At 36.9% G+C, this 27,800-nt stretch overlaps 1 protein-coding gene across 4 annotated transcripts in view; it reads right to left on the bottom strand.

The window, feature by feature from the left end:
• The window catches only part of Efr3a (EFR3 homolog A), an 84,267-nt gene that overhangs the window by 28,064 nt on the left and 28,403 nt on the right, over positions 1–27,800 (bottom strand). For 2 of the 4 annotated variants that reach the window (XM_057792021.1, XM_057792023.1), the window contains 7 exons: positions 25,209–25,285; positions 21,501–21,628; positions 20,177–20,327; positions 15,388–15,509; positions 8,343–8,492; positions 4,453–4,590; positions 934–1,012 (listed from right to left, as the gene is read on the bottom strand). In XM_057792021.1, coding sequence (XP_057648004.1) covers positions 934–1,012; positions 4,453–4,590; positions 8,343–8,492; positions 15,388–15,509; positions 20,177–20,327; positions 21,501–21,628; positions 25,209–25,285 — 845 coding nt within the window. Of the gene's footprint in view, positions 1–933; positions 1,013–4,452; positions 4,591–8,342; positions 8,493–15,387; positions 15,510–20,176; positions 20,328–21,500; positions 21,629–25,140; positions 25,286–27,800 lie in introns of all 4 variants that reach the window. The other 2 variants (XM_057792024.1, XM_057792025.1) reach the window with 2 other exon arrangements.

The raw sequence follows: 27,800 nt of genomic DNA, 5'->3' as shown, positions 1-27,800 counted from the left end.
CTTCTACATGCATGCCATGGCACACATGTGCCTACATTTAATACACACACACACACACACACACACACACACACCATTAGTACTATTACTACCAGCGCAACCTAGAATTGAACTTTTTACCTGGGAAACTGAATGCTCCTCATGAAGCACATGCAGTTAAGTCTGCCTTGTTTAAAAGGATTTAATTTACTGGCTGACCAGGATACTTCTGTAACTGAGGGTGAGGATGTTTTTAACAACTATACACATTAAGGCTTTCCTAGGGAAATTAGGAACCATGTTCATCCTACTTACAAGGGATTAGCTAAAAATAGTATAATATATTAAAAAGAATGCATAGTGAAAGAATCAAAACTGAAGACATGAAATCACATTTGAATTAAGAACTAACCAAATCTTTTCAGATTTTAAGGTGAGAAAAACCAAAGGTGGTCCTTTGTAGAAGACAGTGCTCATAAGATTCTATGAAGAACAGAAGCTGTAACAAAGGAAAACCAATGCCAGCTCAACTGTATAGTAGAAGCACACAATATATGAGTTACATAACTGCACTAAAAGTGCCACAATAAAATTATCTAATCCTCTTATTAAATATGTTTCATCTTGGCAAGTAAGAAAACAAGCAGTAAATGCGAAAAAATACAAATAAGAACATGCCATATGCCAGCTACAGTGGTGTAGGCCTTTGATTCCAGCACTTAGGAGGCAGAGGCAGGCTAATCTCTGGGTTCGAGGTTATCCTGGCCTACATAGTGAGTTTTAGGATACTCAGAGCCTCAGAATGAGACCCTGCCTCAGAAAATCAACAAAACAAAACAAAGACAAAACAAAAACCATGCTTTGTATCCTAGTTTTCCACTTGTTTGGCGATACGCATATCTATACAGAATAATCACTACTTATTTAATAGACAAGCAGTTCATTAAACCTTACCTGAATAGAATACATTATAATCTTAAAGCAGTGAACTGCAAATTCATTAGGATCCCATAGCTTGTGATGATCTAAATGCCTGTAAATAACAATTAGAAATTAAGAACTCTTGGCTTTTAATAACACCTTCTTTTAAAACCTTCAACAATATAAAAATCAGAAAACTTTCTAAACGACAATCAAGGGTTCCACGTTCGTAACTACGGCACACATTTCTAACTGCTAAGCATGGCCATACAGTAATGCAAAGGGCAATTAAACAGTATACTTTGATTGTTAGTATACTAAGTGTCCATGGTGTTCGTGACTCTCAGGCCTGAAACCTTCTAATATAGGACTTTATTCCTATAACAACTAACACATTGACCATCAGCATTTTCAAATGGCAATTCTTGCTATTTTACAACTTTCAGCTAAGATCGCCAATAATTACCTAAAGACTTAACATGTTGGGATTTCTCTGGTGTTTATTCTTTCTCGTCTCATTTCACACTAACCCCTTCACTGCACCCAGCATGCCAGCTGTCTTGTACTCAGTGTTGAAGGAAAATGTGCTATTTCAAATTCTTAAGGAATCTTTTATTTTCTTTATGGATCAAGTAACAATTGAAATAAAAAGTCTATTTCAATGGTGAACTAAAATATACTTTGGAAATAAAATCACCAAAGTAGTTTTTTATATTTACCTACATCTAACTTAAAAAACATTACTCCAAACTCAAGATAGCTATGAATTTCCTATTTTTAAATGACAGATGACTTTTTGACCTTTTCTCATAATCTATAATTACTGTGCATATCTTTCATCTATCTGGTGATATTTTTCATATATTTCCAAATTACACAGTACCTTACTGTAGACAATATCCAGTTAATTAATTAAATAGCTACTAGATAAGGCAAGGCCCTGTTGATGAAGCCAACACTTACTTAGGTCATCGAACATGGAGAAAATCAAGATGGAATCTAACTAAAAGTTTCATCACTCCTGAGTAGCATTCAAGGTACTCTGTACGTTATCAAAGGAAAAAGATAATAATCATAATCATCATTATCACCTAGCTACAAACCTTGAGACCCGCAATAGAGAGCTACCTGCAAAATCTACTGGTGCACAAGAGGCACAACTAACAATATGGAAGTCACCAGAAACCTTTTTTTTTTTTTTTGAGACAGGGTTTCTCTGTAGTTTTGGAGCCTGTCCTGGAACTAGTTCTTGTACACCAGGCTGGTCTTGAACTCACAGAAATCCGCCTGCCTCTGCCTCCCAAGTGCTGTGATTAAAGGCGTGCGCCACCACCGCCCGGCAATCACCAGAAACCTTTTGACTAGACTTAGGTCCCAGTGAGATGGAACCCATACCTGACACTGCTAATGTGGCTTGGGGGAAAACCTACCACTATTATTTTGCTATGTGACATGCTGCTGTACTTACAGATCAGTGCCTTACTCAATCTACATCAAGGAAATTTCTTACAGTACATGGGAATAAACACAGAGACACCGACGAGAAAATATGCAGAAAATCAGAAACTTTAGATCATCCAGTCCTAATGAGAAGTCTTTATCAAACTACTCCTCCACAAGGCTTGCCAGACGAGGCAGAAAGGCTATCAAAGCTCTAAGTGATAGATGACACCATCTTCATCATACTACTTCCCCCAGGACTCAGAAAGGCTGTTGAGAGCTGGAAGTGACGGATAGCTCCAAAAAAAAAAAAAAACTGTCTTCTAGACACAAGGAAACCATGTCTTCCCGATACAACAAGAAAAATGCACACATGAACTCAGAGACTGCAGCAGCAGCATGTACTAGACCTGGAAAAGTTCAAGCCAGACAGGGTCTCAGCACTGGGTGGGAGATGTAGGCAGAGAGCCCACCCTTAACCAAGAAGCCCTTTGTAGTTTTCTTCAATGGAGTCTCACTGGGGCTCTCAAACCACACTGTAGAACAGAACCCATGCACAGGAGTAGCTGGTCGGCACAAAACAAACAGTGGTATTTTTGTAGACCTTTAGTTATGTTTTGCTTTGTTTGGGTACTATTTTTGGTCTTACTCATCTTCAGATTGTTTTGATTTTTGTGGGAGATTTTTTCCCCCTCCCTCTTTATCTTTTTTTGCTTTGTATTGAAAGAAAGAGAAAGAACATAAAGTTGGGTGGGTAAAAAGGTGGCGAGGATCCAGAAGGAACAAGCATGATGGAAATATAACATGTGAAAACCTTTTTAATTTAAAGCGGAGAGACACAAGCCTACTTTAAATCGTTCAAGTACAGTTAATGTGGTAAAATCTGACTTACAGGCTAGCTAGCTCAAATTCTATTATTAAGCCTAAATATTTGGATTTAAATAAAAATAATTCCCCTTTAATGTAGGTAACATAATTTGGTTACTTTTTTTTTTTTTTTTTTTTTTGGTTTTTCGAGACAGGGTTTCTCTGTGGTTTTGGAGCCTGTCCTGGAACTAGCTCTTGTAGACCAGGCTGGTCTCGAACTCACAGAGATCCGCCTGCCTCTGCCTCCCAAGTGCTGGGATTAAAGGCGTGCGCCACCACCGCCCGGCTAATTTGGTTACTTTTTAGTAGCATATCCATAAGGCCACTGTGATAAAGAAGATCACACGTTGTTTTGATGAGCTGATACTCTTTTAGATTTTTAATAAATTTTTGCCAGTTAATGATTCTTGCATTTAAAAGTTAACTTGGAACATGTAGTAAAAACACCTGCCCTAAGTAAAGAATTACGCATGTTACACACAAAATATACATGCACATGTTAAGTCCATTATTATAATCAGAGGGTGAAAAGAAGATGATGGTGAACTTTAAAAAGGAAAGCTCAATTTAAAAAGAGGCCAGCAATTACCATCCAATGATGGAGTAAGGAGCACAAGACCTGGAAGCCCTGCCTGCAAGATACTGATTATTCAAAGAAGTTTACTACTCATAAGAACCTGGAAGACAGCATGTAAGGACCAGTGGGGCCTTCAATATTCTTAACTTGATTAGATTCTGAGTAAAAGATGAAATTCATTCAGTAAAGTGAACAGAATCAAAAGCTCCCAGCCAAGGTTAAAAAAAAAAAAAGCTGGGGGCAGAGATATAGCTCCTGGGAAGGTGCTAGGTACAATTTCTAGAACTGGGGGGTGGGGGGAAGGAAGGAAGGAAGGAAAGAAGGAAGGAAGGAAGGAGGGAGGGAGGGAGGGAGGGAGGGAGGGAGGGAGGGAGGGAGGGAGGGAGGGAGGGCGAGAAACAATGTGTGTCACATGGTGGCACTGTCTAATTTCTCAATGCACATGTGTACACAACATTAAATTTAATACTATACTTTAAACTTAAAGGGAAAAAAAAGGAAAATAGAATGCCCAATGCTACCTTCACAATGTTACTTAACATGTAAAAAGCCATTATTTGGTATGGTAAGTGAAAAAATTTAATTGGAAAGTCTTTATCCTTCAAAAGAAATTTATACAACTACTACATAGCAAAGTCACAGATAACTAGGAAAATAGAAGAACTCACGCAAAAACTGGCCTAACAGCATTATTCATATTTCCGAAAGTTGCTCTGCCCAGCAGTTCTCTGAAACAGCTCTCAGCCAGCACTGCAGGGTTCTCTTCTTTGTCAGCTACAGAGGGGGAGGAAGGCGGACCTAGGCGACTGAAAGAGAAATAAAAAAGGTCAGAGTCACAATTCTTATTTTAGTTCTAAAGGATAAACAAAAAACACTTTACTTCTCAGAAATGTTAAAGACATTTTGCATTGCTCTCAAATAATTTTAATAGTAAAGCTTAATTCTAATGTTTATGAACTTAGCGTCACAAGACTTAAGCATATAATCTTCCAAAAGGAGTGTCTAAATTCAGCTAGAAAGAATATCTTTTATGCCAATAAAACACTCAGACTGGGTGTGGTGGTACCCACCTTTAATCCCAGCATTCAGACAGAAGCAGGAGGATCTTTGGAAGTTCAAGACCAACTTGGTCTGCATCATGAGCTACATAGTGAGTGAAAAAAAAAAAAAGCAACAACAAAATTCAACAGCTCATTTTCATAGAATTTCTCAACATTCATAGCAATACATATCCTAGTGAGCACTAGGTCTGGAAAAACATCTTTAGCCATCCTCTATTTAACTATAACTAGGAACAAATGAAAAGAATGGAAAAGCCATGATATAACTCACGTGTAAAAAAAGAAAAAATTTAAACCAATTAGAATAGCTGTATACAGAGACATTTTCTGCAAAAAGTTATTTGCTTTGTCCATATTTTGAGATATTATGCTTTTTGGCAACACATTTATTGCAACAAAAATAAAAAAAATATATCTGTGGCAGTGGGATCACACCAGAAAAACACAATTTATGGTTTGGTATCCACAGTCTCTATTTCCAATATTTTCTTCCCTTTTATTAAAAATGCGGTTTTTTTCTCTATAATATTTCACTCCCTGTATTCCTTCCAGCTCCTCCTACCTCCCATCTTATCTGGAGTCACACCTTTTCTGTCTCTCGTTAGAAAACAAGCTTTTATGGGATGATAATAAATAAAATATAATAAGATAATACAAAAACAAACACACTGGAATTGAACAAAATAAATAGAAGAAACAGAGTCAGAGAAGGCACAAAAAACAGAGATCCACTTGTTTGTCCACTAAGGAATTCTATAAAAACACGAAACTGGAGCCATAATGCATATGCAAAGGACCTGTAAGGTAAAAGAGAGAAATGTGTGTGTGTGTGTGTGTGTGTGTGTGTATAAAAGACAAAATTAATAAAAAATAAAATTTCAAAAAAGGAAGCGTCCTGACATATTATGTGACAAGGAACCTCCAAAAATACTGTTGAGCTCATTTTCGGGAGGTCATCTACTTTTAAGGGCCTACTTTTAAGAGTGGTTTGTTTCCTCAATAAGACTTACTAGGAGGAAACTAAATTTTCATTTACCAGTGATTATCAATTTGTTTCTAGTATCTTACTTATGATAACACTGGCTCTCAGTGGGAAAAAAAGGTCCCCAACTAGGTAAAGATTCTTGTATTTCAGATAGGAAAATCTTAAGCCTTAGTTACAACACTATAAGTAGAAAAAAACCACATAACATTCTAAAATATATCATTTCACACTTTCAGGGATAATTACAAAGCTGGAGATAGTCACATCCGGGACTTATGCATCAATCCTTCCTGCAGTTGGCATCAACTGAAATACATATTATTCCATCTGTGTTAGCACAGAATTTTATACCTCATTTCTAAATAAATTTTAATGGTTTGCATAGATCATGAAAGTTATAAGGACATTTTATTATTTGTAACTGTAAGATAAAATACTTTTAAATTCTGTTTCAGACTTTTCCTTTTCCAAGTGCAAGAACCAAGATGAACCAAGCCAACCTGGATAATTAATTCTGTATTAGCTGCTCAGTAACACATTCATTCAGAGTAAGTAACAAAACGGGGGGACACATGCTTCTTGCACTTAGAAAAATGTAGATAATAGATAACATTCAGAACAGCAAGTGCATCTGAATATTGTGGGGGTCAAATGAAAACCAGCATTACCTAAAGCCAGTACTTCATCCCAAATATCTAGAGCTATCTATCAATCAAAAACCAATAGTGCCAGGCTTTTGGTTGAAAAATTATCAGTGTTTGCTTTGCCACTGTAAGAGAAGCTTAGCCCTGAAGCGGTTGGGGTCAAATACAGAGACCCACAACTGGGCAATATGCTGAGAGTAAGAGACCTCTAAATACTTAGTCCTAGATGGGATGTTTCATCAAACCCTTTCCCTCAGGGCTCAGGAAGCAGTGCAGATGGAAGACACCAAAGACATGATGTTTTACAGACAAAACAGGGCTGACGACACATATGAATTCACAGAGATCTTGGCAACACGCAAATCAAACCAGATTCCGTCCCACTGCTGAGTGGGGCAAGTGGACACAGCCCCTATCCCTAACTCAAAAGCTATCTTTCCAACTGTCAACAACACACAAAGGAAAACTTTTTCACTTTTTGTATACAAACCACACTTAAGGGCAGTCCCCATGCCCAGGAGTATATGGCCAAGACAAAAGAAACTCAATGATACTTTTGAAAAATTTTTTTTTCTGTCTCATAATGCTTATGCTTAAGTTGTTTTGTGTTGTTGTTTGTTTTCTTTTCATTGTTTGTTTTTTTGAGACAGGGTTTCTCTGTGTAGATCAAGCTGGCCCAAACACAGAGATCCACCTGCCTCGCCTCCGAATGCTGGAATTAATGTGTGTGCTGCCACTACCACCCTGCTATTTGGGTATTTTTCACCTTACTGGTCTTTGCTTATATATTATGGTTTCTGATGTTGTGATTTTTATGGCTTTTGTGTGTGTGTGTGCGCACCCATGTTTGTGTCTCTCTGTGTGTATATGTGTTTCACAAGCTTTTCCTTTGTTTTTGTTTTATGCTTGTTTTCTTTTGTTTTATTCTGGTTTGTTTTCTAAAGAGAGGCAGAAAGAAAGCATGGGGTCATATGAGTGGGGAATTAAGAAGGACCTGTGAGGAGATGAGGGAGGGCAAACTGTGATCAGAATATATTGTATAAAAATTATTTTCAATAAAATACAATTAATAGCAATTATTATTATTATTTTATTTTAGACTCCCTATGAGAAAGCATATTGGATCTGAAAGAAGCAATAGAAGTTTAGCTATAATTTCTGCTTCTCATGGTTAAATTTAGGCAGTACTAATTAAAGTTAATATATATGTCCAATAGTAACCAACAAATAATTTGTTCATTAAAAAATTTATCACATTTATTTAGGTAGTGTGCTTGCCTGTATGTGTTCGTGTGCATGCTACAGCATAAGTGTGGAAGTCAGGACAACTTGTGGGAGTCAGCTTTCCTTCTAACACATGCATTTCAGGGATTCAACTCACATCATCAGCTTTGGTCACAAGCACCTTTACCTTGTGAGCCATCTCACCTCTCAAAGTTTAAATGTATTCTAATAAAGAATGGAGTCCTAAGTGTATGAATACGGAACTGTGACTCCCAATGCTAATATGATCGTTATAAATGTATATATGCAACATTATGAGACTACATTTATATAATGATAGAAACCAAACATTCTTATCCAAACAAGCACATGAATATATACATATACAATGCAACACAGCCTTTAGTATCTTTTTGAAAAGATTTTTATTTTTGATTACATGTAAATGTCTGTGTGCGTGTATGGGTCCGTGCACGTGAATGCAGATGCCCATGATGGATCCCCCTGGAGCTGTAGTTACAGGCAACTGCAAGCTGGCCAAAATGGGTGCTTAGAACAGAACTCAGGTCCTTTGCAAGAAGAGTATGCCCCCTTAACTGCTGAGCCATCTCTCCATCCCCAGCTTTAGTATCTTTATACAGTACCTGTCAACTTCTTCTATCTTCTGCATGTTAAACAGAAGGGACGGAACAATTTTATCCATATGCTGTGGTTCCCAAATGGTAGCCCGAAGTTCGTCATTAACTGTTTTTCGAACCACACCTTGAATACCTCTTATCCCAGCAATACGGATCCTATAAGGATGAGAGGAAAAAAAGACCCATGAAAATAGATATTTAAACAAGTTTGTTTGTCTACCTAAGAGAATGTATGTCAATATTGTTCTCTCAATCATAAAATATTTTAAGATAACATGTAATATGTGTAAGAAAATAAAATCTCAAAAATCTTATGCTGGTTCCCCAGTTGTCAGTCTAAAGTCAGTAAGCTCCCACTTGCTCGGGTCAGCTGTTTCTGTGGGTTTTTCCACCTTGGTCCCTTTACTCATAATATCACTCCTCCCTCTCTATGACTGGACTCCAGGAATTCAGCCCAATGCTTAGCTATGGATCTCTGCATCTGCTTCCCTAAGTTACTGGATGAAGGTTCTATGATGACAATTAAGGTAGTTATCAATCTGATTACAACTCTGAATGTGGGTAACGGTTGTGTGGCTTGGGCAATTTGTGTGGCCACTGGCAGTGGAACCAGTATTTATTCCTAGTGCATGAACAGGCTCTTTGGAGCTCATTCCCTATGGAGGGATACCTTGCTCAGCCTAGATACAGGGGCCCTTGGTCCTGCCTCAAGTGATGTGATAGACTTTGCTGACTCCCCGTGGGGGGAGGGGCTTACCCTCTCTGAGGAGTGAATGGGGAGGTAGGGTGGAGAGAAGGAGGGAGAAAAAACTGGGATTGGTATGTAAAATAAAATGGTCTTAAAAAGAAAAGAGAAAAAAATCTAAGGTGAACACTGAAAGATATATTCAAGAGATTTTCAACACCATCTTTATAAATCAGTGAAGTTTAAAATTCTGTAAACTATAGAAATATCTATTAGATGTCTTATTTGCTAATAAAAAGGCAATCAGAAGCCTAGCTTCTTATAACATGATGGTAATAAACTACTGGTTTGAGGGCTCAAAACTGAGTGTTCACTCCCCCTAGTGAGCACTGTGCTTCTGTCCATTCTGCCCACTGTGCCCCAAGAACCCCCTCACCTCTCAGAAAGGGAAGCTTCTTCATTTAAAACTTGTGTTTACAAACATGCACAGAGGACCTGTAATTTACCAGTGTTGCCCTAAACTCCTATCACAATTCATAAGCCCAATTTCCTCATGGTTTACTTCATGCTTCTTGGCAAAAAGAAAACTGTAGGTTCAAGAAAGAGAAGTGACTAAATTCTCATAGCCTCCAGAAGGACGCAAAGACTCAAGTAGAATTTTCCCATCTTTCTTACAAGGTATTTCTTCTCCTTAAATTACCTCTTTTATCCTAATCTCAATTGCTTCCTTTCTTTCTGCCACCTGAAATGATCACCGATTACAGTTCTGGTCAGCCCACCTAACACTGTCTCTCAGAAATATGTTTAAAGAAGAAAACATGTTTAGAAGGGAGTGGCAATACTTTACAAACCTATGGGGATATTACAAGACACTCAAGAGCAGCAGATTGGGACACTAGAGGTGACAGGAATAAGACACTGAGCAGGAAGTGAAGTGGAAAATTTAAAGACAAATTCTGCCTATTTCAAAGCTCTGTCTATACAGGCTTCCTTACTTTATAGAGAGGGTTAGGGTTAGGGTTACTACACCGATCACATTTACTGGATGGTTTTAATGACACAAGCTAGAGTCATCAGAGAGGAAGGAGCCTCAAATGAGAAAATGCCTCCATTAGATACAGCTACAAAGTATTTTCTTAATTAGTGATCAATGTGAGAAGACCCAGCCCATTGTTGGTAGTGCCATCCCTGGCCTGTTCTATAAGAAGGCAGGTTGGGCAAGCCATGGAAAGCAAGTCAATATAGCACTCCTCCATGGCCTCTGCATCAGCATCTGCCTCCAGGTTCCTGCCCTGACTTACTTTGGTGACAAACAGCAATATGGAAGTTTAAGGTGAATAAACTCTTTCCTTCCCAACTTAGTTTTGGTCATAGTGCTTCACTGTAGTAATGCAAACCCTAACTAAGATATCACACGTAAGCAAACACCATATATAATGGTGTTTGCTATACATACCTGATGCCACTCTCCGGGTGAAGAAGACAAGCTCAAGGTTATATAAAGGACAATAGCCTAAGAGGAGCAGGAAATGGTAGTGACTCTGTTATAGGACATTAGTGCATGTTGGTGATGACCAAAAGCCACTTAACCTACACAGTTAGCATTTCATCCAGATCTAACACCTGTTCTGAGTAGTACATTCTAGTTTTAATCCTCAAAACAATGTACTTTTTCCATGAGTAAATTTGAACATTTCTATCATGTAAGCTTAAAAGAGTGTTGGGAATAGTTGAATGATAATTCACATAACATGTCTGAACAGGAACTGCCTCACAGTAAAGACCCAACAAGTATACACTGTTTGTATGTCAGTCACTATGATGATGATGATGAGGAGGAGGATGCCCATTATAGCTGAAAGTTGTAGAGAAACTGTATTGAATTGTGATAAACAAGCGGCAACATATCAAGAAAGAATTAATGCAGCCATCAACCCCTTATTTACAATAGTGTACTACTTGCAAGATATGCTAGGGCAATGGTGGCACAAAGCTTGTGGAATAAAAAACCAATAACGGGTTTGACTTAAGGCTTACTCCAGGAGATGGAACCCACACCCAAAACTGCAAGAACCTGAAACTAGATAGCTCAGGCACCTAAGAAAAGCAAATAATAATGTTTTTGTTTTTTTAAAAAAAGGAAACAAAACAAAAATATAGTGATAAAATGACTCCTAGTGATATTCTATTACACTTATATAACAAGTAAAGAGTGAGAGACCTTGGAACACACAGCCCTAAATGACGTGTCTTGATCATATTCCTCCCCCTGAAAGCTCAGGTAACCTCTCAGAAAAAGTGGAAAGAGTGTAAGAGTCAGAAGGGATGAAGGATATCTGCTGTGTGATAAAGCTCCTGTACAATGTAAAGATTTGTCATTCGTACTGGTTTAATAAAATGCTGATTGGCCAGTAGCCAGACAGAAAGTATAGGCAAGGCAACCAAACTAGGAAAATTATGGAAAGAGGAAAGGCAGAGACACAGTCATCAGCCAGACGCAGAGGAAGCAAGATGAGAATGTTTTACTAAGAAAAGGTACCAAGCCACATGGCTAAACAGAAATAAGAATTATGGATTAATTTAAGTTGTAAGAGCTAGTTAATAATAAGCCTAAGCTAACAAGCCAAAACAGTTTATAATTAATATAAGCTTCTGTGTTTCTTTGAAACTAAATGGCTATGAGACCAGGCAGGACAGAAATTTCCATCTACAAATGGCACCCAATGTTTAGCAACTATATCCACATTAAACTTGTGAGAACTTGGGAAGGGATTCTAGACACAAAAGAACAGAGTCAAGCAAGGCTTATTGATTGGTAGCATCACTGTCTGTTGAGCTCTGTTTGCTAGAGGTATGCAGAAGCACAGTTCCTTTAAGAAGGGCTTCCTGACTCAGCATTAGTGACAAAATCTTGCAGCTCTTTTAAGAGGCCCTGCCACCAAACACTTCAATGGTGTTTATGAGCAGCCTGTGCAGGCTTCTTGGTAGTGGCATGGGCCTTGAAAACTACACAAAGTTGTGGCAATAAACATGGCTCTTGACAGTACCTCTGCCATGAAGCTAGACTCACAGAAAGCTAAGGAATAGGACAGAGCCAGTTGCCAAAGCCGCAGCTTTAATCCTAGTCATGCTGCTAGCAGATTAAAGACTCATGTGCTCAGAAAAAGTTAGACATATACAGTAAAGACAGATTCAGATAAGAAAAAACCCTCTAAATGGTTTACAGTGTGTTTAAAAATATACTTAGCTTTGGGAGAGAAAGAAAAAGGCTAGAGAAAGTCCTTTAAAAAAAAAAAGGAAAAATAGTTGGGAGTGCCGGCTAATCAATTTAGAGTTTTTATGGGATTCCTAAGTGTGTTAGTAAGTGGGATCTCTGATACTTGTGCCTTCTCTTGGGCTCTTTTCCTTCTGTTGGTTTGTTTTGTCCAATTTTGATATGATAGTTTTTGTTTTACCTTATATATTATTTTTGTTATATTCTTAAAAAATGAATAAATGCATGAATGGATGGATGAAAACCTAGCCCCCGAGGGTAAAGGTTAACAACTAAACTTCACTTATACCTGCAGGGAGAGGGAAAATCGTTTTTTTCCAATAGAGTGATACTGAGTATATCAACCTCTCCAGTACAAGCCTCTTGCCCAGAAGCAGTTGGCCAACATATAAAGGACTACACAGTTTGGTTTTTGTTGTTGTCGTTGTTGGTGTGTGTGTGTGCGTCTGCATGTGTGTGTCTGGATTTGATTACAGTTTGGTGAAGTTTTTTGTTTTGGTGTTGTTTTAATTTTTCTTGTTTTTAGGTGGTTTTGTTGTATTTGTTTTTTTGAGAAAGAAATTAAAGCTGGGGGAGAAGATGATAGTTCAGAGCCTCATCTCCTACTGTCAAAGTCTGAAGATTCTGTATGACTAGGTTTTACTAAAATGTAAAGGGATAAAAAATAAGAACCTAAGTTAGAACCTGAAAGGAAATGTAAAAAACCTGAACAAATAGACATTTATTCAAGTAACAATAGGAAAAATGTATGCCTAACTTCAAGAATATTAATTTATTCATTTGTTTCACAGCAATTGAAATAAAAAGTTGGCAATTTGGAACTTCAGATACCCCCCCACACACACACATGAAAGATCCAGAAGTATGAAAAAGTATTATAAACACTTGCATCTGCATATAAAATATTTCAAAAAATCTACAGCATAATTCTAACACCTAAGGCTTAAGGAACATCACAGAAGAGGGGGGACAAAAATGATAAGAGATAGAGGAACCAGGATCCAGGATGCCTGCTATTAAATTGTGTCTTCAATATGACACAGGGAAGGTGTACCTAGGAAATCACAATATGGCTTCCTAAAGAAGACCTGAACAATGACAATGACAGCACCAGTTAATAATGTCAGTGTGCACAGGGTCCCATCCTTACAGAGTTACAGTCAATTAATGAAGGCTGAAAGGAAGATGATTCCTCCAATTAGTCAGTCTTAAAAAAATACACATAATCAACATTAAATGGACTCTGCAGGTTGTGTATACACACACATACACAAACACACACACAAATATAAAACAATCACAATTAAAGAAAAGAGAACTTGCTGAGCAGTGGTGGTGCATGGTTTTAATCCCAGCACTCAGGAGGCAGAAGTAGGTGGATCTCTGTGAGGCGGAGGCCAGCCTGGTCTACAGAGCAAGTTCCAGGATAGCCAGGGCTACACAGAGAAACCCCTTCTCGAAAAATCAAAAAAAAAAAAAAAAAAAAAAGCCAAAAAACAACCCAAAAAACAAAAAAGGAGGTAGAGAAGAGAAAAGAAAAAGGCAATGATTTTGAGAGGTGGGGGGAAGCTGGAGGGAAGAGAGAGGAGGGGGAATACAGTAAGAAAAATTTTAATTAATTTAATAACATCTTATGTGTATACTTAAAATATTAAAAATAGAAAATCTGAAGGTATGACCAAAAGACAAGGTTTTCCACTAGGGGGCAATAAATACCTAAAAATAAGGTAATCTTGCATTTGAATATCTCACTCAAATACATTTTCTTATATTATCATCAAAAACATTCAAAGTCACTATTAAAATGTCCCTTAGGAAATAACATTTTAGTACTGATAACATGGCCAGGAAGGTATATGGTAATTACAGTATCCTTCTGTCTAAGATATCACATAGTGATATACAGCAAGACTCCAAATACCCTAGAAAATATTGAGGGAGAATTAATTACAGAGTTAGGCAAATCACATCTGAAAAAACAACTGTTAAAGTCTCTCCTCAGCCTTCCTTCTTCAAAGACAGATAATTCCATACTTGCTTTCACTGTGCAGCTGGGGGCCTGCAAATTCCTTGTTACAGTTCTGTACACTGCTTGCAATTCAAAGAGAATATAATGACTTCATTACCTAATTCCCACAATCATTCTGAATTAGGTTACCAGTAATGCTCAAACTAGTATTATTTATCAACATCATTTTGACTTTAACTAAAAGCCTTTTGTTTCTATATAGCAATGACCTATATTTGAGATCACAGTCTAGATTTTTACTAATTGAAACTATAAACTTTTATTGTGCATCTCAGCTGTCTGGACAACCTCAAAGTGACAAAAATTCAGTAATATGCATTCAAAAAGTACAAGTACATAATGAGAGTCCACTATGAGCAGGACACTTGTAAATGTGCTTAGTGATATAGAAGTCCTCAGAACAAAGCCCTTGCCCTCCTGCACTGCTCTCTAATAATAAGAAGACGGGTAAGAGTGGTGGTGCACACCTTTAACCCCAGCACTCTGAAGGCAGAGACAGGATCACTGTGAGTTTGTGGCTAGCCTGGTCTACACAGCAAGTTCCAGAATGACCAGGATTGCACAGAGGTCCTGAATTAAAAACAAACAAACAAAAAATCAGAATAAAAATGAAGAGATAAGGAATAACTAGGAGGTAGGATGGGGAGAACCTTGAGTAAAGTGAGGAAACCCCAAATATGTTGAGTCAGGAGTCCCTGGGAACTGCCCTAGACTGAGAACTTATCTTTTTAAATGCCCTGAAGAGTAGCATGCCTAGCGTGTTCAAGGGACAGCAAGGAGATCCACTTGGCTGAGATAGAGAAAATAGGAGAAAATGAAAGGATGACAGAAACCAAGGCAGGAAGGATGATGGGACATTTGTGGCAAAAGTAAGGATTCTGAATTTCAACCACTCTCATCTTGAAACTTCAGTCGAATGCTCTGTGTTCTAACCACAACGGAAAACTATTTCATGAGCATTGCTCACGGCTTTTGATAATCATTATCTAGTATAGAAGCACAATATCCAAAAACTTCTATTATTAATTACTTAAGAGAAGTCATGAAGTAAAACAGTACATACTCAGTTCGTATTTCTGGATCATTATGACAGGAATGACACATGGCACTGAATCGAGATACAAAGAAGTCATAACGTCTATGATAGGATGGTGTATCTTCTTCAATATTTGCAAATTTGACAAACTAAAAAACAAAAATAACAATACAAACAATATATGTCACTTTTTAAAAGTGTGTAAACACATTTATCCTCTTTATCTATTACACTAATGAGCAACATCCAAATAAGCAAATGGAACACATGGAACACCACATACTGCATATGTACAGAACAAATTTTGTAATAATGGACTTTTGGGAAACTGATAATACAACTTTCTAAGTCAATAAAGCCTTGCAACCCAGTTAATTTCCTGAGAAATTTACTTTTACACTTTTTTGCATTTTTCAAATTTGCTATTATAAATATAATCCTTTTATAACAGAAGAGATTGGAAATAAAAATGGACACTCAGACCTTCCTTAAATATAAGGGAGACGTTTCAGAAGATAAACTTTCAATCTTTCACTATTTATTGAAAGTTACACATACAATGATAATCTAAGTAACGGTTTATTGCAGGCAGCTCCAATTGCCCTTGAGTATAAAGAACTGAATATAAAACATGAGGTCACTCCAGAGGAGCCTCCCCTGTTCACAGACATTCTAATTCTTCAAACCTGAAGCTCTCTTGTGCTAATTCTAAAATGGGGTGGAGACTAGAGAAAGATAGTCATGTCTAACTCTCTACTCCACATTCATGGGTGTGGAAACTCATACACACATTCATAAGCCTCCACACATACATATACCATACGGTAATAAAAAACTGAAGCAGATAAATCACAAAATTTAAAACAGGAAATAGATGTGTTTCAAAAGGCATAATTAAGGTAGTAGCAGCTGTATTTTAGATGTAGGATTTCTCATTTTAAACACTGTTAAAATTAGGGGCTGGATAAAGCTTCTGCTGCAGGACCTTCTCCAGAGACTGCAGAATATTGAGCATTGTTCCCATCTCCTGGATTACACCTAAACTTCTGTCTCCACTGTACAACAAACCAAAATGCTTTCAAACACTTGTCAAACATGGGAAGAGAGACAGGGAAGAAGCATGTCCCTTGTTGAGGGCCAGTGTTTTACTGTAACGACTAATTTCACTGACTATTCTCTCTGGATATCCTTCAACAGTATTTAAAAAAAAATGATTAAGATTAGAGATGAGGGATGAAATAGTGGTAAGGGTCAGCCAAGCAAAAACATGAAAATGATCTACACTTTCCCTGAGGCACAATACACAAAACTGATGGGGCACTTTTATAACACAGGTTTTATAAACACAAGTTCTGGAGCAAGAGCTAGAACTGACTCCTCCTACGGGTACCACATTCCTTTTGTGCATTGACTGGAATTCCTCACACATAAAACAGGAATATTATTTCCTAATTTGAACTAAATTTTGTAATATATTTAAAGAGCCTAGTATACACCATATTGTTTATCTAAAAGAACAAACAAAATAAACTTGAACCATGTTGCAAAGTGTTGACATTCATAACTATTATGTACCTATTTTTAACAAACTATGCTCTAGTTTTTTTTCCTGTTTGTGTATGTGAGTGTATGTAAACGAAACCATGTGTGTGAATGAAGGCCAGGGGAGAGTGTCTGTGTGGGTGCGGTGTTATATCACCCTCTGTTTGTTCTCTGCAGGCAGACTCTTCACTAAATTTGGAGCAAGGCTGGCAGCCAGCAAGCCACAAGGAAAGCCTTCTAATATAGCCCTGTCCAGCACTGTGATTACAGGCACACGAGACCCTACCAGGCCTGTTATATGGGCTTTAGGGATTTGAACTTCAGTCCTTTTACTTGTGCAGTATATGCATTATTATCCACTAGACCATCTTACCAGGCCTGATCACAAGGTTATTCTTTACTCAGCTTTGGAACCTGAATGTTTCAGACCTCAGAATATTTGCACTGAATGCATATGGTATTTGTTCAACTTTGCCATAGAACATCCTTAATCTGAAATTCTAACACGGAGCTCAAAAAGTTGAAGGTTCTGGAGCATTTCAGATATCTGATTAGGAATGTTTAAAGTGTATCTATTTAAAATTATTTCATGAATATTTTAAAATATTCATAAATTTTGAAACAATGTATATATGGGTATAATTAAATATCTATACTTATTTTTGAAGTGATTTACAGCAAAAAGGAGTAAGAATAAGTTTCTGATACAATTTCTTTTTTGATTTAAAGTGATTAATAAATTTTATTAATTCTTTGAGAATTTTATATGAATTAGATATATTTTAATCACATTCTCCATTCACTCCTCCGAGATCCACCTCTAATTCTCCCCTATACCCACTCCCAACTTCATGTCTTTTTTTTTTCCTAGCACAATTTCTGACAAAAAGGAGAACCTAAGTAAATTTTGTTTATAATTGCCATACTGGATCATTATCATAAAGATATAAATGCCACAAATTAGAATATACAAATACCATAAATATTGAAAATAATAAATCAATATCCATATTTGATGATATAACATACTCAACACCACTCCAAAATTAAAATTAGACTTTCAAGATGATTTGATTTAATAAACACTAAAGGTGGGTTAGAAGGGTTTTTGTCTTTTGCCCAAATGACTCATTAATATAATACTAATGGCATTGCTGGCTACAAGTAAAGAAACTTCTGGGAATTCACACTGTGGTCCTCCCTCCCCCTAGCTATTAAGCCATTTCCCCTAAACTTTTCATCTAATTGTAAAGGAAATAGGAGAAACCTCTAGGAGCTATCATGCCCGAAACTAAACCCATCATGTCACCAACTGCATCTGAAATACCCACTATTTATCCCTGAGACAAAAGGACAAAATGATGATGGGGTTTTGAATGAATTATACTATTACATATTCTAACATTGGTACTGATATGCCATGCTTTGGGAGCTTCACATATACCCAGAGACCTCATCAGACAAAACTGAGTTTTCATTTCCTAGATGAGAAACTGAGATAAAGGTTAGCTAAGCTGCAAAGACTACAAGGCTAGCACGTGCAACACAAAGCCAATTGGACAAACATCCAAGGTGAGTCCCAATCTACATCACCTCTTCTTTTATCTGAACTTATACCTGTGGTGGTTTGAATGAGAATGGTTCCCCACAGACTCATGTTTGAATGCTTAGTCCCTGATTAGAAAACTGTTGGGAAAGATTAGGTAGTAAAGCTTTGTTTGAGGTGTGGCCTTGTTGGAGGAGGTGTGTAACTTGGGGTGGACTTTGATGTTTCAAAAGCCCAGGTCTGTTGCCTGTGGATCAGGATATAAAGGTCTCAGCTACTGCTCCACGGCCATGCCTGTTGGCTTCCTGCCATGATAATCATGGACTAACCTCTAAAACTATAAGAAAGCCCCCAATTAAATGCTTTCTTCTATAAACTGCCTTAGTCACAGTGTCTCTTGACATCAACAGAACAGTAATTAAGACCATGTCTAAACAACAAGTCATGTAATTCTGGTAGTTTTTAGGACACTATGGGTGGGAATACAAAATATTCACATAGGCTGAATAACTTAAAGCTTCCTCAGAAAGACTGAAAATATAAAATTAAAGCAGAAATGAAAGACTAAAACTTCACTTATTTTCATTATCACAGCATGCTATTTTCCATTTTTATTTAAAAACTATGTTTTTACAAAACATAGTGCATAGAAACAATTCAGAAGTGTTAAGGAGGTAAACACAAATGTTGGTTTCATAGCCAAGTACTAGGGAGAAGAAGAGTATATAGTCTACAAACAATAGTGGGCTGAGTGAATATACACATAATATAGAACCCCTAACTTAAATGCAATCATATGCAAAATAACTTGACGTAGATAACAGAACTGAACTATAAAAGCCTTAGAAGAAATCTTAGGGGCAAATCCAAGACGATGGATTAGGCAATAATTTCTTATAAAAAATACTAAAAGCACGTAAGAAAAAAAAGAAGAAAAAAATCTAAACTTCATCAAAATTAAAAACTTCAGTGACTCAAAGCAAACCATCAATAAAGTATAAAACAAACTAAAGAACTAGGGAAAAAATACTGCAAATCACATATCTGATAAAATACTTGTATTAAGAACAGATGAAGAATTTTAAAAATAAGGATTTGGATCTAGAGACACGCAGAAAGCCTATAATGCCAAGAAGCTTTAAGGGAAACAAACAAACAAACAAAGCAACAACAAAAAAATAACCAAAAACAAAACCACAATAAAACACCACACTACATTCTAATTTATCTATTCATCTAAACATGGACATAAGGAGTTTTTTTCACTTTTTGGCTATTATGCACATTGGTTTACAAGTCTATGAGTAGACATAGGTTTTCCACCCTGGTAATATAAGCTAAGCAGCATAATTGTAGAGTCATATGATAAGTGCATAACTGTTAATGATAATTCAGACATTGCTAAATAAAGCTCTTGCTTTTGGGAAAGCAGTAAAGTAAAACAGTAGTATACAAATTAAGCCCTGTAATGGCTAAGTCAGAGAAAACAGAACTGACAGGAATAGATTCATTGAGAGGCAAGTGTTCCACGACGATAGATTAATAATCACAGATTCTATGAAGAGCAACAAACAACACCAGAGACAGTGTGTGTTAATCACTGCCTTCTGTACTCGTTGTCCAAATGCCCAGACTGGGAAATTGCCTTCGATCAAATAGTCATTCTAAGAAGAGATTAATTCTAGATGCACTGATTAAACTTAGTAAGAAAACAATAGCTTAGCTTACAGAATTTGTTCCAAGAACTTGAAGCTTTGGTTCCCCTGATTCCAGGAGCTTTGCTACCATATGAAGGAAGCTTTCTACAAATGGCTTGATGCTCTGAGAATGGCAGGCCATAAGAAGCTGGTCCAATGCTTCCATAGCAATTAGAACATATCTAAATTCAAGAAAAAACAATGTCAAAAATGTCCAGCACTCTTAAATCCTCTAAGTTCTTTTCACCAGAATAATTAGGCTTAATTAGATGCACAGAACATATAAAGGCAAAGTAAACTAAGTAAAACCTAGTTTTAGATATACAAGTCCTAAAGGAGAAGTACACCAAAGCTAGACTGCACTACTCTACTTCCTCCTGAAACATCAAGCTACCATGACACTCCCTTTGTGTAATCTGCCTTGGACACCATGAATACTTTTCATGCTTTTAACCATATTTATTGTATATATTCTAAATATTTATTACAATTCATTCTCTATCTCCAACATATTTTACTTATATTTGTAAATAGAATATTTATAAATTATACTCATAGATAAAATAGTGCCAGCAACAACAAATCAATATAAGGGAATATCTCAATAAAATTCACTTTATAAAACAAGTTTAAAAGATTTTATATAATAAAATTTAGATTCCATTTTAGTTAACTTTTAATGATCAACTATCAAACTACCTGTACAAAACCACTGACATGTCCTAAGAAGTGACAAAGCAGAGGTACAACAAGCCAATGTGTCACTTGGAGAATAGAGTACTCTAAAAAACTACAGAGATAAAATGTCACAATAGGAAGTATTTTCAATACAAACTGCAAAACTCTAACTTTTCTAAGTAGAGAATGGTTAAGATGGAACTCCTTTATCAACAGGCACAGGAACAGATAGGACAGTTCCAAGTAAGGATGCTTCCATATTCTGGACTCCACGATCTCAGCCTGACACAACTCACTTTCACTCCTCTAAAAGGAAAGGTTGAAGCTATGTCAAAAACACCTGATAACAGATCTTGGTTTGTTTTCAATTTAGACACAGATTTTTAAACACAGTATCACACCTTTAAAACTATTTTCCACTAGTAGTTAACAAAACTGATAAATGCTATAGCTAGCAGCAATGGTTCATAAAACGAGTCCCTGCATAAAACATAATCACAGGATAAAGAAGCTGCAGCAACTACAGGGTCTCATGCTTTTCTTTGCATATTGTTGCAAGATTTTATTCTCTGTATATTGTTTTTGCCTGACTACCTGGTGCAAAAATTTATAAGACAACTTCACCTAGAAATAAGTTCCAAAGATAAGAGATTATTAGCAGTACTTAGTGTTCTTACCCAGAACGATGCCTGACAACATCCCTGCTCAGTCTTTCTGCCAGATAGGCACCTATTCGATCAAGCTTCTCTGGTGCAGACACTGCATAAAATGTCAGTTTCTCCATATCAGCTTTAACAAGGCCATCCTGAAAACAATAACAAGAAATACACAATCTATAGTTTTCTTATTTATTCATTTGTTCATTCAAAGTGTTGCCTGATTTACATCTCATCTTTGAGGACTGTAAATTAGTTCACATTTCTACTAAAATTGTCTGGGTATAAACTCTTTGGTGCTAATATTAAAATCTATGTGATCAGGACCTTTTAAAAGCTAAAGAAATATCCCGCTAAGGCAAAGTACTTAAAGGACCTTCAAAAACAATAACTGCCTCTAGAACTTTCATTAATAGAGAAGTAGCTGGCAGTATGTAAGACAATAAAATATTTTTTGCTAAAAGTTTTTCAAACAAACTTGCTTCAATTTAAATGCACTAAATGTTATATGTAGTTTGTACTTTATATCTACAACAGTGAACATACATATAGCTTTTTCCTCATCTCCAGAGCTGAGGACTGAACTCAAAGCTTGCCTAGTAAACCCCTACAAACAGCTTTCTAAACTATTCAAAATTTGCTAGTATCATAAAAATCCATTGTAATTTATCAATTAAATATTCAGAATTGTGTTTAATTAGTATCAACAACACATTTCTAATATGTGTTAATAAGTCTTTATCTTCTAAAGATGATTCCAATGGTTCTCTTGTTTGTTTTTTGAGACAAGGTCTCTACATAGCCCTGTTGTGTTATAGAGGGTTGTGTTACGTACCACCTAGACCAGGCACACCTTGAACTCACTGAAATCTGCCTGCCTCTGTCTTCAAATACTGGAACTAAAGGTGGGCACCACCATACCCAGTTCAATGATCCTTCTTATCTTATTGTAAGAGAATCAACCATCACCCTCAACTTCTTGCCAGGAATAGTCTAAGTAATTATGCTTACATCTATTGGATGGGGTGAAAAGGGAGATGGGAAGATAGGTTAGATGATGAATCTACAATTAATAATTTTTCTATATGGCTACCTGACAGCCTCAGGCTGCCTCTTCAGTGAAGACACACAAGCATATTTTGTACTTTATTTTGCTAAAACCTGCTACTCTGCAACCAGATTGCAATTCTGCTGGTCATGATTTCTTCTACTCAGCTTACTGCCTAGTAGTAGAGGTCCTTTCCTCTAGCTCTCAGCTTTATTTAAACACCTTTCACACACTTTCTCCGACATGCCCTCCACAAACTCTCTGGAGATGGGGTGGGATGTTTCTATTGTGAGGAACATCCTTTAGCTCATGGTGCTTATCTTCACTGTTGTACTTTAGCATACTGTCATCTCATTCATAAAACAAATACTGAGTGAGTGCCAACTACATGCCAGGCACTATCACAAACATCACAGAAGCCATGCTTGGCAAAGAACTGCATTTGCTCAGTGTAACAAAGTTCATGAGAACTGAGACAGGTCCTACTATGGCTTCCATGAAATGCCACATGCTAATTATAGGAAACCATTTATTTGTTTCATTCGACTCCTTAAAGGCAAGGACTGGGACACATACACTTCTGCACCTAAGCACCTATTCTCTGAATCATTGTGAATGTACTACACGATGCTTGCGCTCAATGAAATAACAAACATGACAACTAAGTAGTGTTTACTACATGCATGTAAGGTTCACAGAAACTGATTTTAAAATCTATTTTACAGAGAATTGCTTTTTAAACAAATAATATCTGAACCTAGGACAAATTATCTTTTTTGTAACCATTTCTCATTTTACCTGTTGTCTACCCCACTGCAAGTATTCAGAACTCAGTACGTAATAACAGTAAGAGCATGACATAAACACCTTGGCCTGTTTTCATGTTCCTCCTTACTCTGAGCTCTTCCTGGGCTTTAATAACTATATATCCCACACTTCTTGGGAATACAATAATCTGAATATCCAGTCTATTTGTTGCCAACAATTTAACTATCCACTATACCCTATAGCTAGGCAATAAGAACCTTCATTTGGATAGTTGATCAATTTGTCTTTACCTTGAATACATCTAAGTTTTCATGCATTTTTTTTCCTGTCTTTTTACCTAGAAGGAAGACACTAATCTCCATTTCTCTAGATGAGGGCATTCTTCAATGTTTACAGAACTTACTTCCTCCAGAGAATGCCAGCATAACATGATACTTTCTTGAATTAGAATTACTACCTGCACTTTATTCACTAATTTATCTATCATGACTTAATATTTTATATGTCTAATATGAGTCAATCAGACTCCTTAAAAACAAATACCATGTTACAGGGTTTTTTTTTTTTTTAAATAACTCACAGATGACAACTGACGGCCAATAGTATTTATGGATAGCTTCCATTATACAAATGATCACTTAAGTAGGTTTTAATCAAAAGTAGGACATAGCAACCCTAAATTAATGTTAACATAATCAAAAGATAGTTGATTACAGAAAATTAAATAATTTTCTGGAACTCAATTTGCGTAACATTTTATGTCCATTTATCAGAGACCTAAGGAGCCTTAGAAAAGGTAAGCATCGTCCAGCAAACCTGGTCTCCCTGAAAGCTATCAGCCTCTTCTACATACTTCAATTAATCTATTAAATGAAAAAATCAAGTTGTGGGGGTTATTTTGGCTTTTTGAGGCAGGGTTTCATTATGTAGCCCAGGCTGGCCTCAAGCTGACATTCCTCTGGCCTTAGCCACACAAATACTGTGAGTACATAATCATATAGCATCATATCTAGTGCCCTAATCAGGGCTTCTGCTTTTGAAGATAGGGTTACAGCTTATAGTCCATCATCTTGGGGAGTTAGGGCAAGAACTCAAAGCAGGAAGGATCCTAGAGGCAGGACTGGCACAGAGGTCATGAAGGAGTACTGCTTATACTGGCTTGCTTCTTGTGGTTTGTCCAGCATGTCTTATGCCATCCAGGACCACCAGCCTAGGTGGCAATGCCAACTGTGAGCTGGGCCTCGCACATCTATCATCAATTAAAAAAATTTTCAATAGGCTTGCCCAGACAATCTGGTGGAGGCATTCTCTTAATTGAAGTCCCCTCTTTCCAGATGACTCTAGCTTGTGTCAACACTACTTAACAAAAAGGCAGTTTGTTTCTATCTCTCTCAATATCCCAATTCTCTGAGGGGGGAGGGGGGAGCCTATTCCTAATTGCTCTTTGGATCTAGGTTAGACTTCATTTCCTTTGCCTTCTTCTCCTAATCCCAAAATGGCCATCGTTCTGATCTATTCAAGCTACATCCTTCACTTCATTTCATTATCACATTTTTCTCCGTATATTAAAATTGCTGATATTCTATCTATATGCTTATTGAATGCAGAAACCATTCTCTGTTCACAGTTGCATCCTGAGTACACAATATATGGCACACGATCCTAAATGTTTGATAAGTGTTACTAAACTATCTAAATGAAAAAGGACACCATGTATCTACCATTTCAGCTTTGTAGCTAACATCTGAAAAAGAGAAGTGAGCAAGGGTCATGTGAAAACTAAGAAAAGTATAATAGTTCACGTAATGAGACGTGGGGATGAAAGAGAAATGAAATGAGGGAAACCTTAGGGAGGTCAGCAGGGGCAGAATGGGTCAGCAAAGAGAAGGATCAGTAGATGGAGATCAAATTACTTTTGGATCTTCAGGGAATATGTTGTCCACCAGGCGTTTGTAGCGAGGACGCAAAGCAGAGCAGCAGCAACACACTCCTGTTTTTTTTTTTTTAAAAAAAATAAAATAAAAGAGTATAAAGATTAATATCATAAAATGACCCAGTAATTCATGTTTCCAAATACTCACTGTCCATTTAAAGATAAGTTTAAACTGCCAGTAAGTGAAAAGGCATGCAAATTCAAAAATAAGGAAGTTAACTTTTCTCCCTCTTCTTCTAAAAACAGCAGTTGGCTAAGACTGCACGAACAATAAGCAACTGCCCCACACACATCAAATTTGTTCTGTTAAGTAAATTCATGGGTCACATCTGCCTTTACCTTTATTCTCTACCTTTGCGTCTCATCTGCACTTTACTACAGTCGTAACAGTGACCCTGCTATTCCAGCAAATTAGGAGCCTCTCCTGTTTCCTCTGCCTAGAACAACCCGTTCTCTCTTCTACTTCCTTTTGCTAAAAGAACTTACCACCTAATATGCTAAATAACTTACCCAGTGTGCTTATTGGTTATCATTAGCCCCCCTTCACCAGGATACAAGCTCAGATGAAGGCAGAAATTATTTTTTGCTCAATGATAAATCCCAAGCAACTGGAACAAGACACAGTAGGCAAGGAGATATCTGTTGAATGACCGTGTGCCTCTACCTCAACAATGCCTTTGTTGCTGTACTTTCTACTTCTGTCACCTAGTTAATAAGTCACATCTACCTGTACCTTTTCCCACGACTTCCTAGCAGGTTTCCCAGTCTCCTTCTTTCCAAGTAGCTGACGTGGCTCCAACACAGGGATGGTATTTATAGCTCATTTTTACCAATATCATTACACTGATATAAAAATGCCCTAATGTTTTATAATATCCTTCAAACCTATATCCTCCCTGTTACTAACCATTCTTTATACTTCAAAAACTTAGCATATTCTAAAATAGTTTAATTTTAAAATGGATATATTCTAGACTATGAAAATATGTCAAAAATAGATGAACTTTGAAACTACAAAGCAAATGGAACAAAGATTGGAGAATCTGCAACAAATAAACAATACGTCTGTCTTATAAACCTTCACAGAAATAGGACTAATAAACAGAAAAAGGCCTAAATGACCTAGGAGACTTCGCACCAATTCTTCCATGAATAGATACCTGTCCTAGGCAAGGCCAATTCGGCTACTTGGAAAGAACTGTGAATTGCATGAATCAATCAGTTTTCTTACCCTGAATACCAATAACTTCATAAAAATAGTGGCCCTGAGATAAAAGAATTCCCATGATTTATTTACTTGGGTTTGTAAACAATGTCAAGTACAGGAGAACACTTGAAATAGAAGAAAAGTTACTTAGTAAGCAGAACCTTTGCAATTTTTTGAAGATCTCAAATTCTTTTTTTTTTTTTTTTGAGCCTGTCCTTGAAACTCACAGAGATCTGCCTGCCTCTGCCTCCCAAGTACTGGGATTAAAGGCACACACCACCACCGCCTAGCTTATCTCAAATTCTTTATAAGGTATGTGCTATTTACCAAGTGTCAACTTGGTGTTCAGCACAGGTCAAAAATATCAGTATAAAGCTTGAGTTCAGGTCTGCAGTAAAGTGAGACCATCAAAGCAATGATGAAACAGTCTAGAGCCGTTGATCATCTGAAGATGACTGTCTCTTAGCCTTCACAATCAGAAGGCACTGTGTAGACATTACTCAGCATTCCTAGCAAACAAGACTTGATTATCATCACTACTTCATAGAGGCAAGAATCTATAAGGGTGGGGCTAGAAAGATGATTTAGTGGCTCAGACCATTGGCTATTCTTCTAAAAGACCCATGTTCTATTCCCAGCACCTATCTGGTGGCTCAAAACCATCTGTAACTCCAGTCCTAGGGACACAACATCCTCTTCTGGTCTCCATGGGTACTGGGCATGCACATAAGGCACAGACACACATGCAGGCAAACACACAGATAAAAATAAAAACTTAAAAACATAAGAATTTTAAAATTAAAAATTCTGTAGCAAAAGAAATCAGTAACTTGGTCACAGTAATGGCTGGATGAATCCACTACCTAAAATTAGAACTCTGGGCTCTTCCCTACACCCACAGATACAAGAAATATAAGAAGTGTATCTTTTGAGGAATTTATAAACTGTCATAAAAACAGCTCAGCAATACATACTACTTGGTATATTTGATAATAGCAAATGTTATCCACTGTTCAAAAGGTTTTTCTAATAAAAAAATTCCAAATACTACAAAGCGAAATTTTAGATTAACATAAAAAATATCTGACTAATACTTGAACCCCAAAACAATAAAATCATTTGAGTACTGGAAAGAGAGGATACAGACAGCGAAATTAGGACAAAGCAAAAATTCTTTTCTAATAAACAAAGTAAAATCTAATGTGAACATGTCAGCACCAGACACTGAGGGGCTATGGTGATGATGAAGCCAACAATCTGGTGAGAAGACTGAGGCACACACTTTACCAGTTCTAATGGAAATCAGACACAGTGAACTCAACTTGTCATAACAAAAGACTGGCAATGCAGCTGCACACAGGTTTT

Source organism: Chionomys nivalis, chromosome 17 (assembly GCF_950005125.1).
Source record: "Chionomys nivalis chromosome 17, mChiNiv1.1, whole genome shotgun sequence".
NCBI classification, from domain to species: domain Eukaryota; kingdom Metazoa; phylum Chordata; class Mammalia; order Rodentia; family Cricetidae; genus Chionomys; species Chionomys nivalis.
This window is presented reverse-complemented; position numbering and strand designations above follow the sequence as displayed.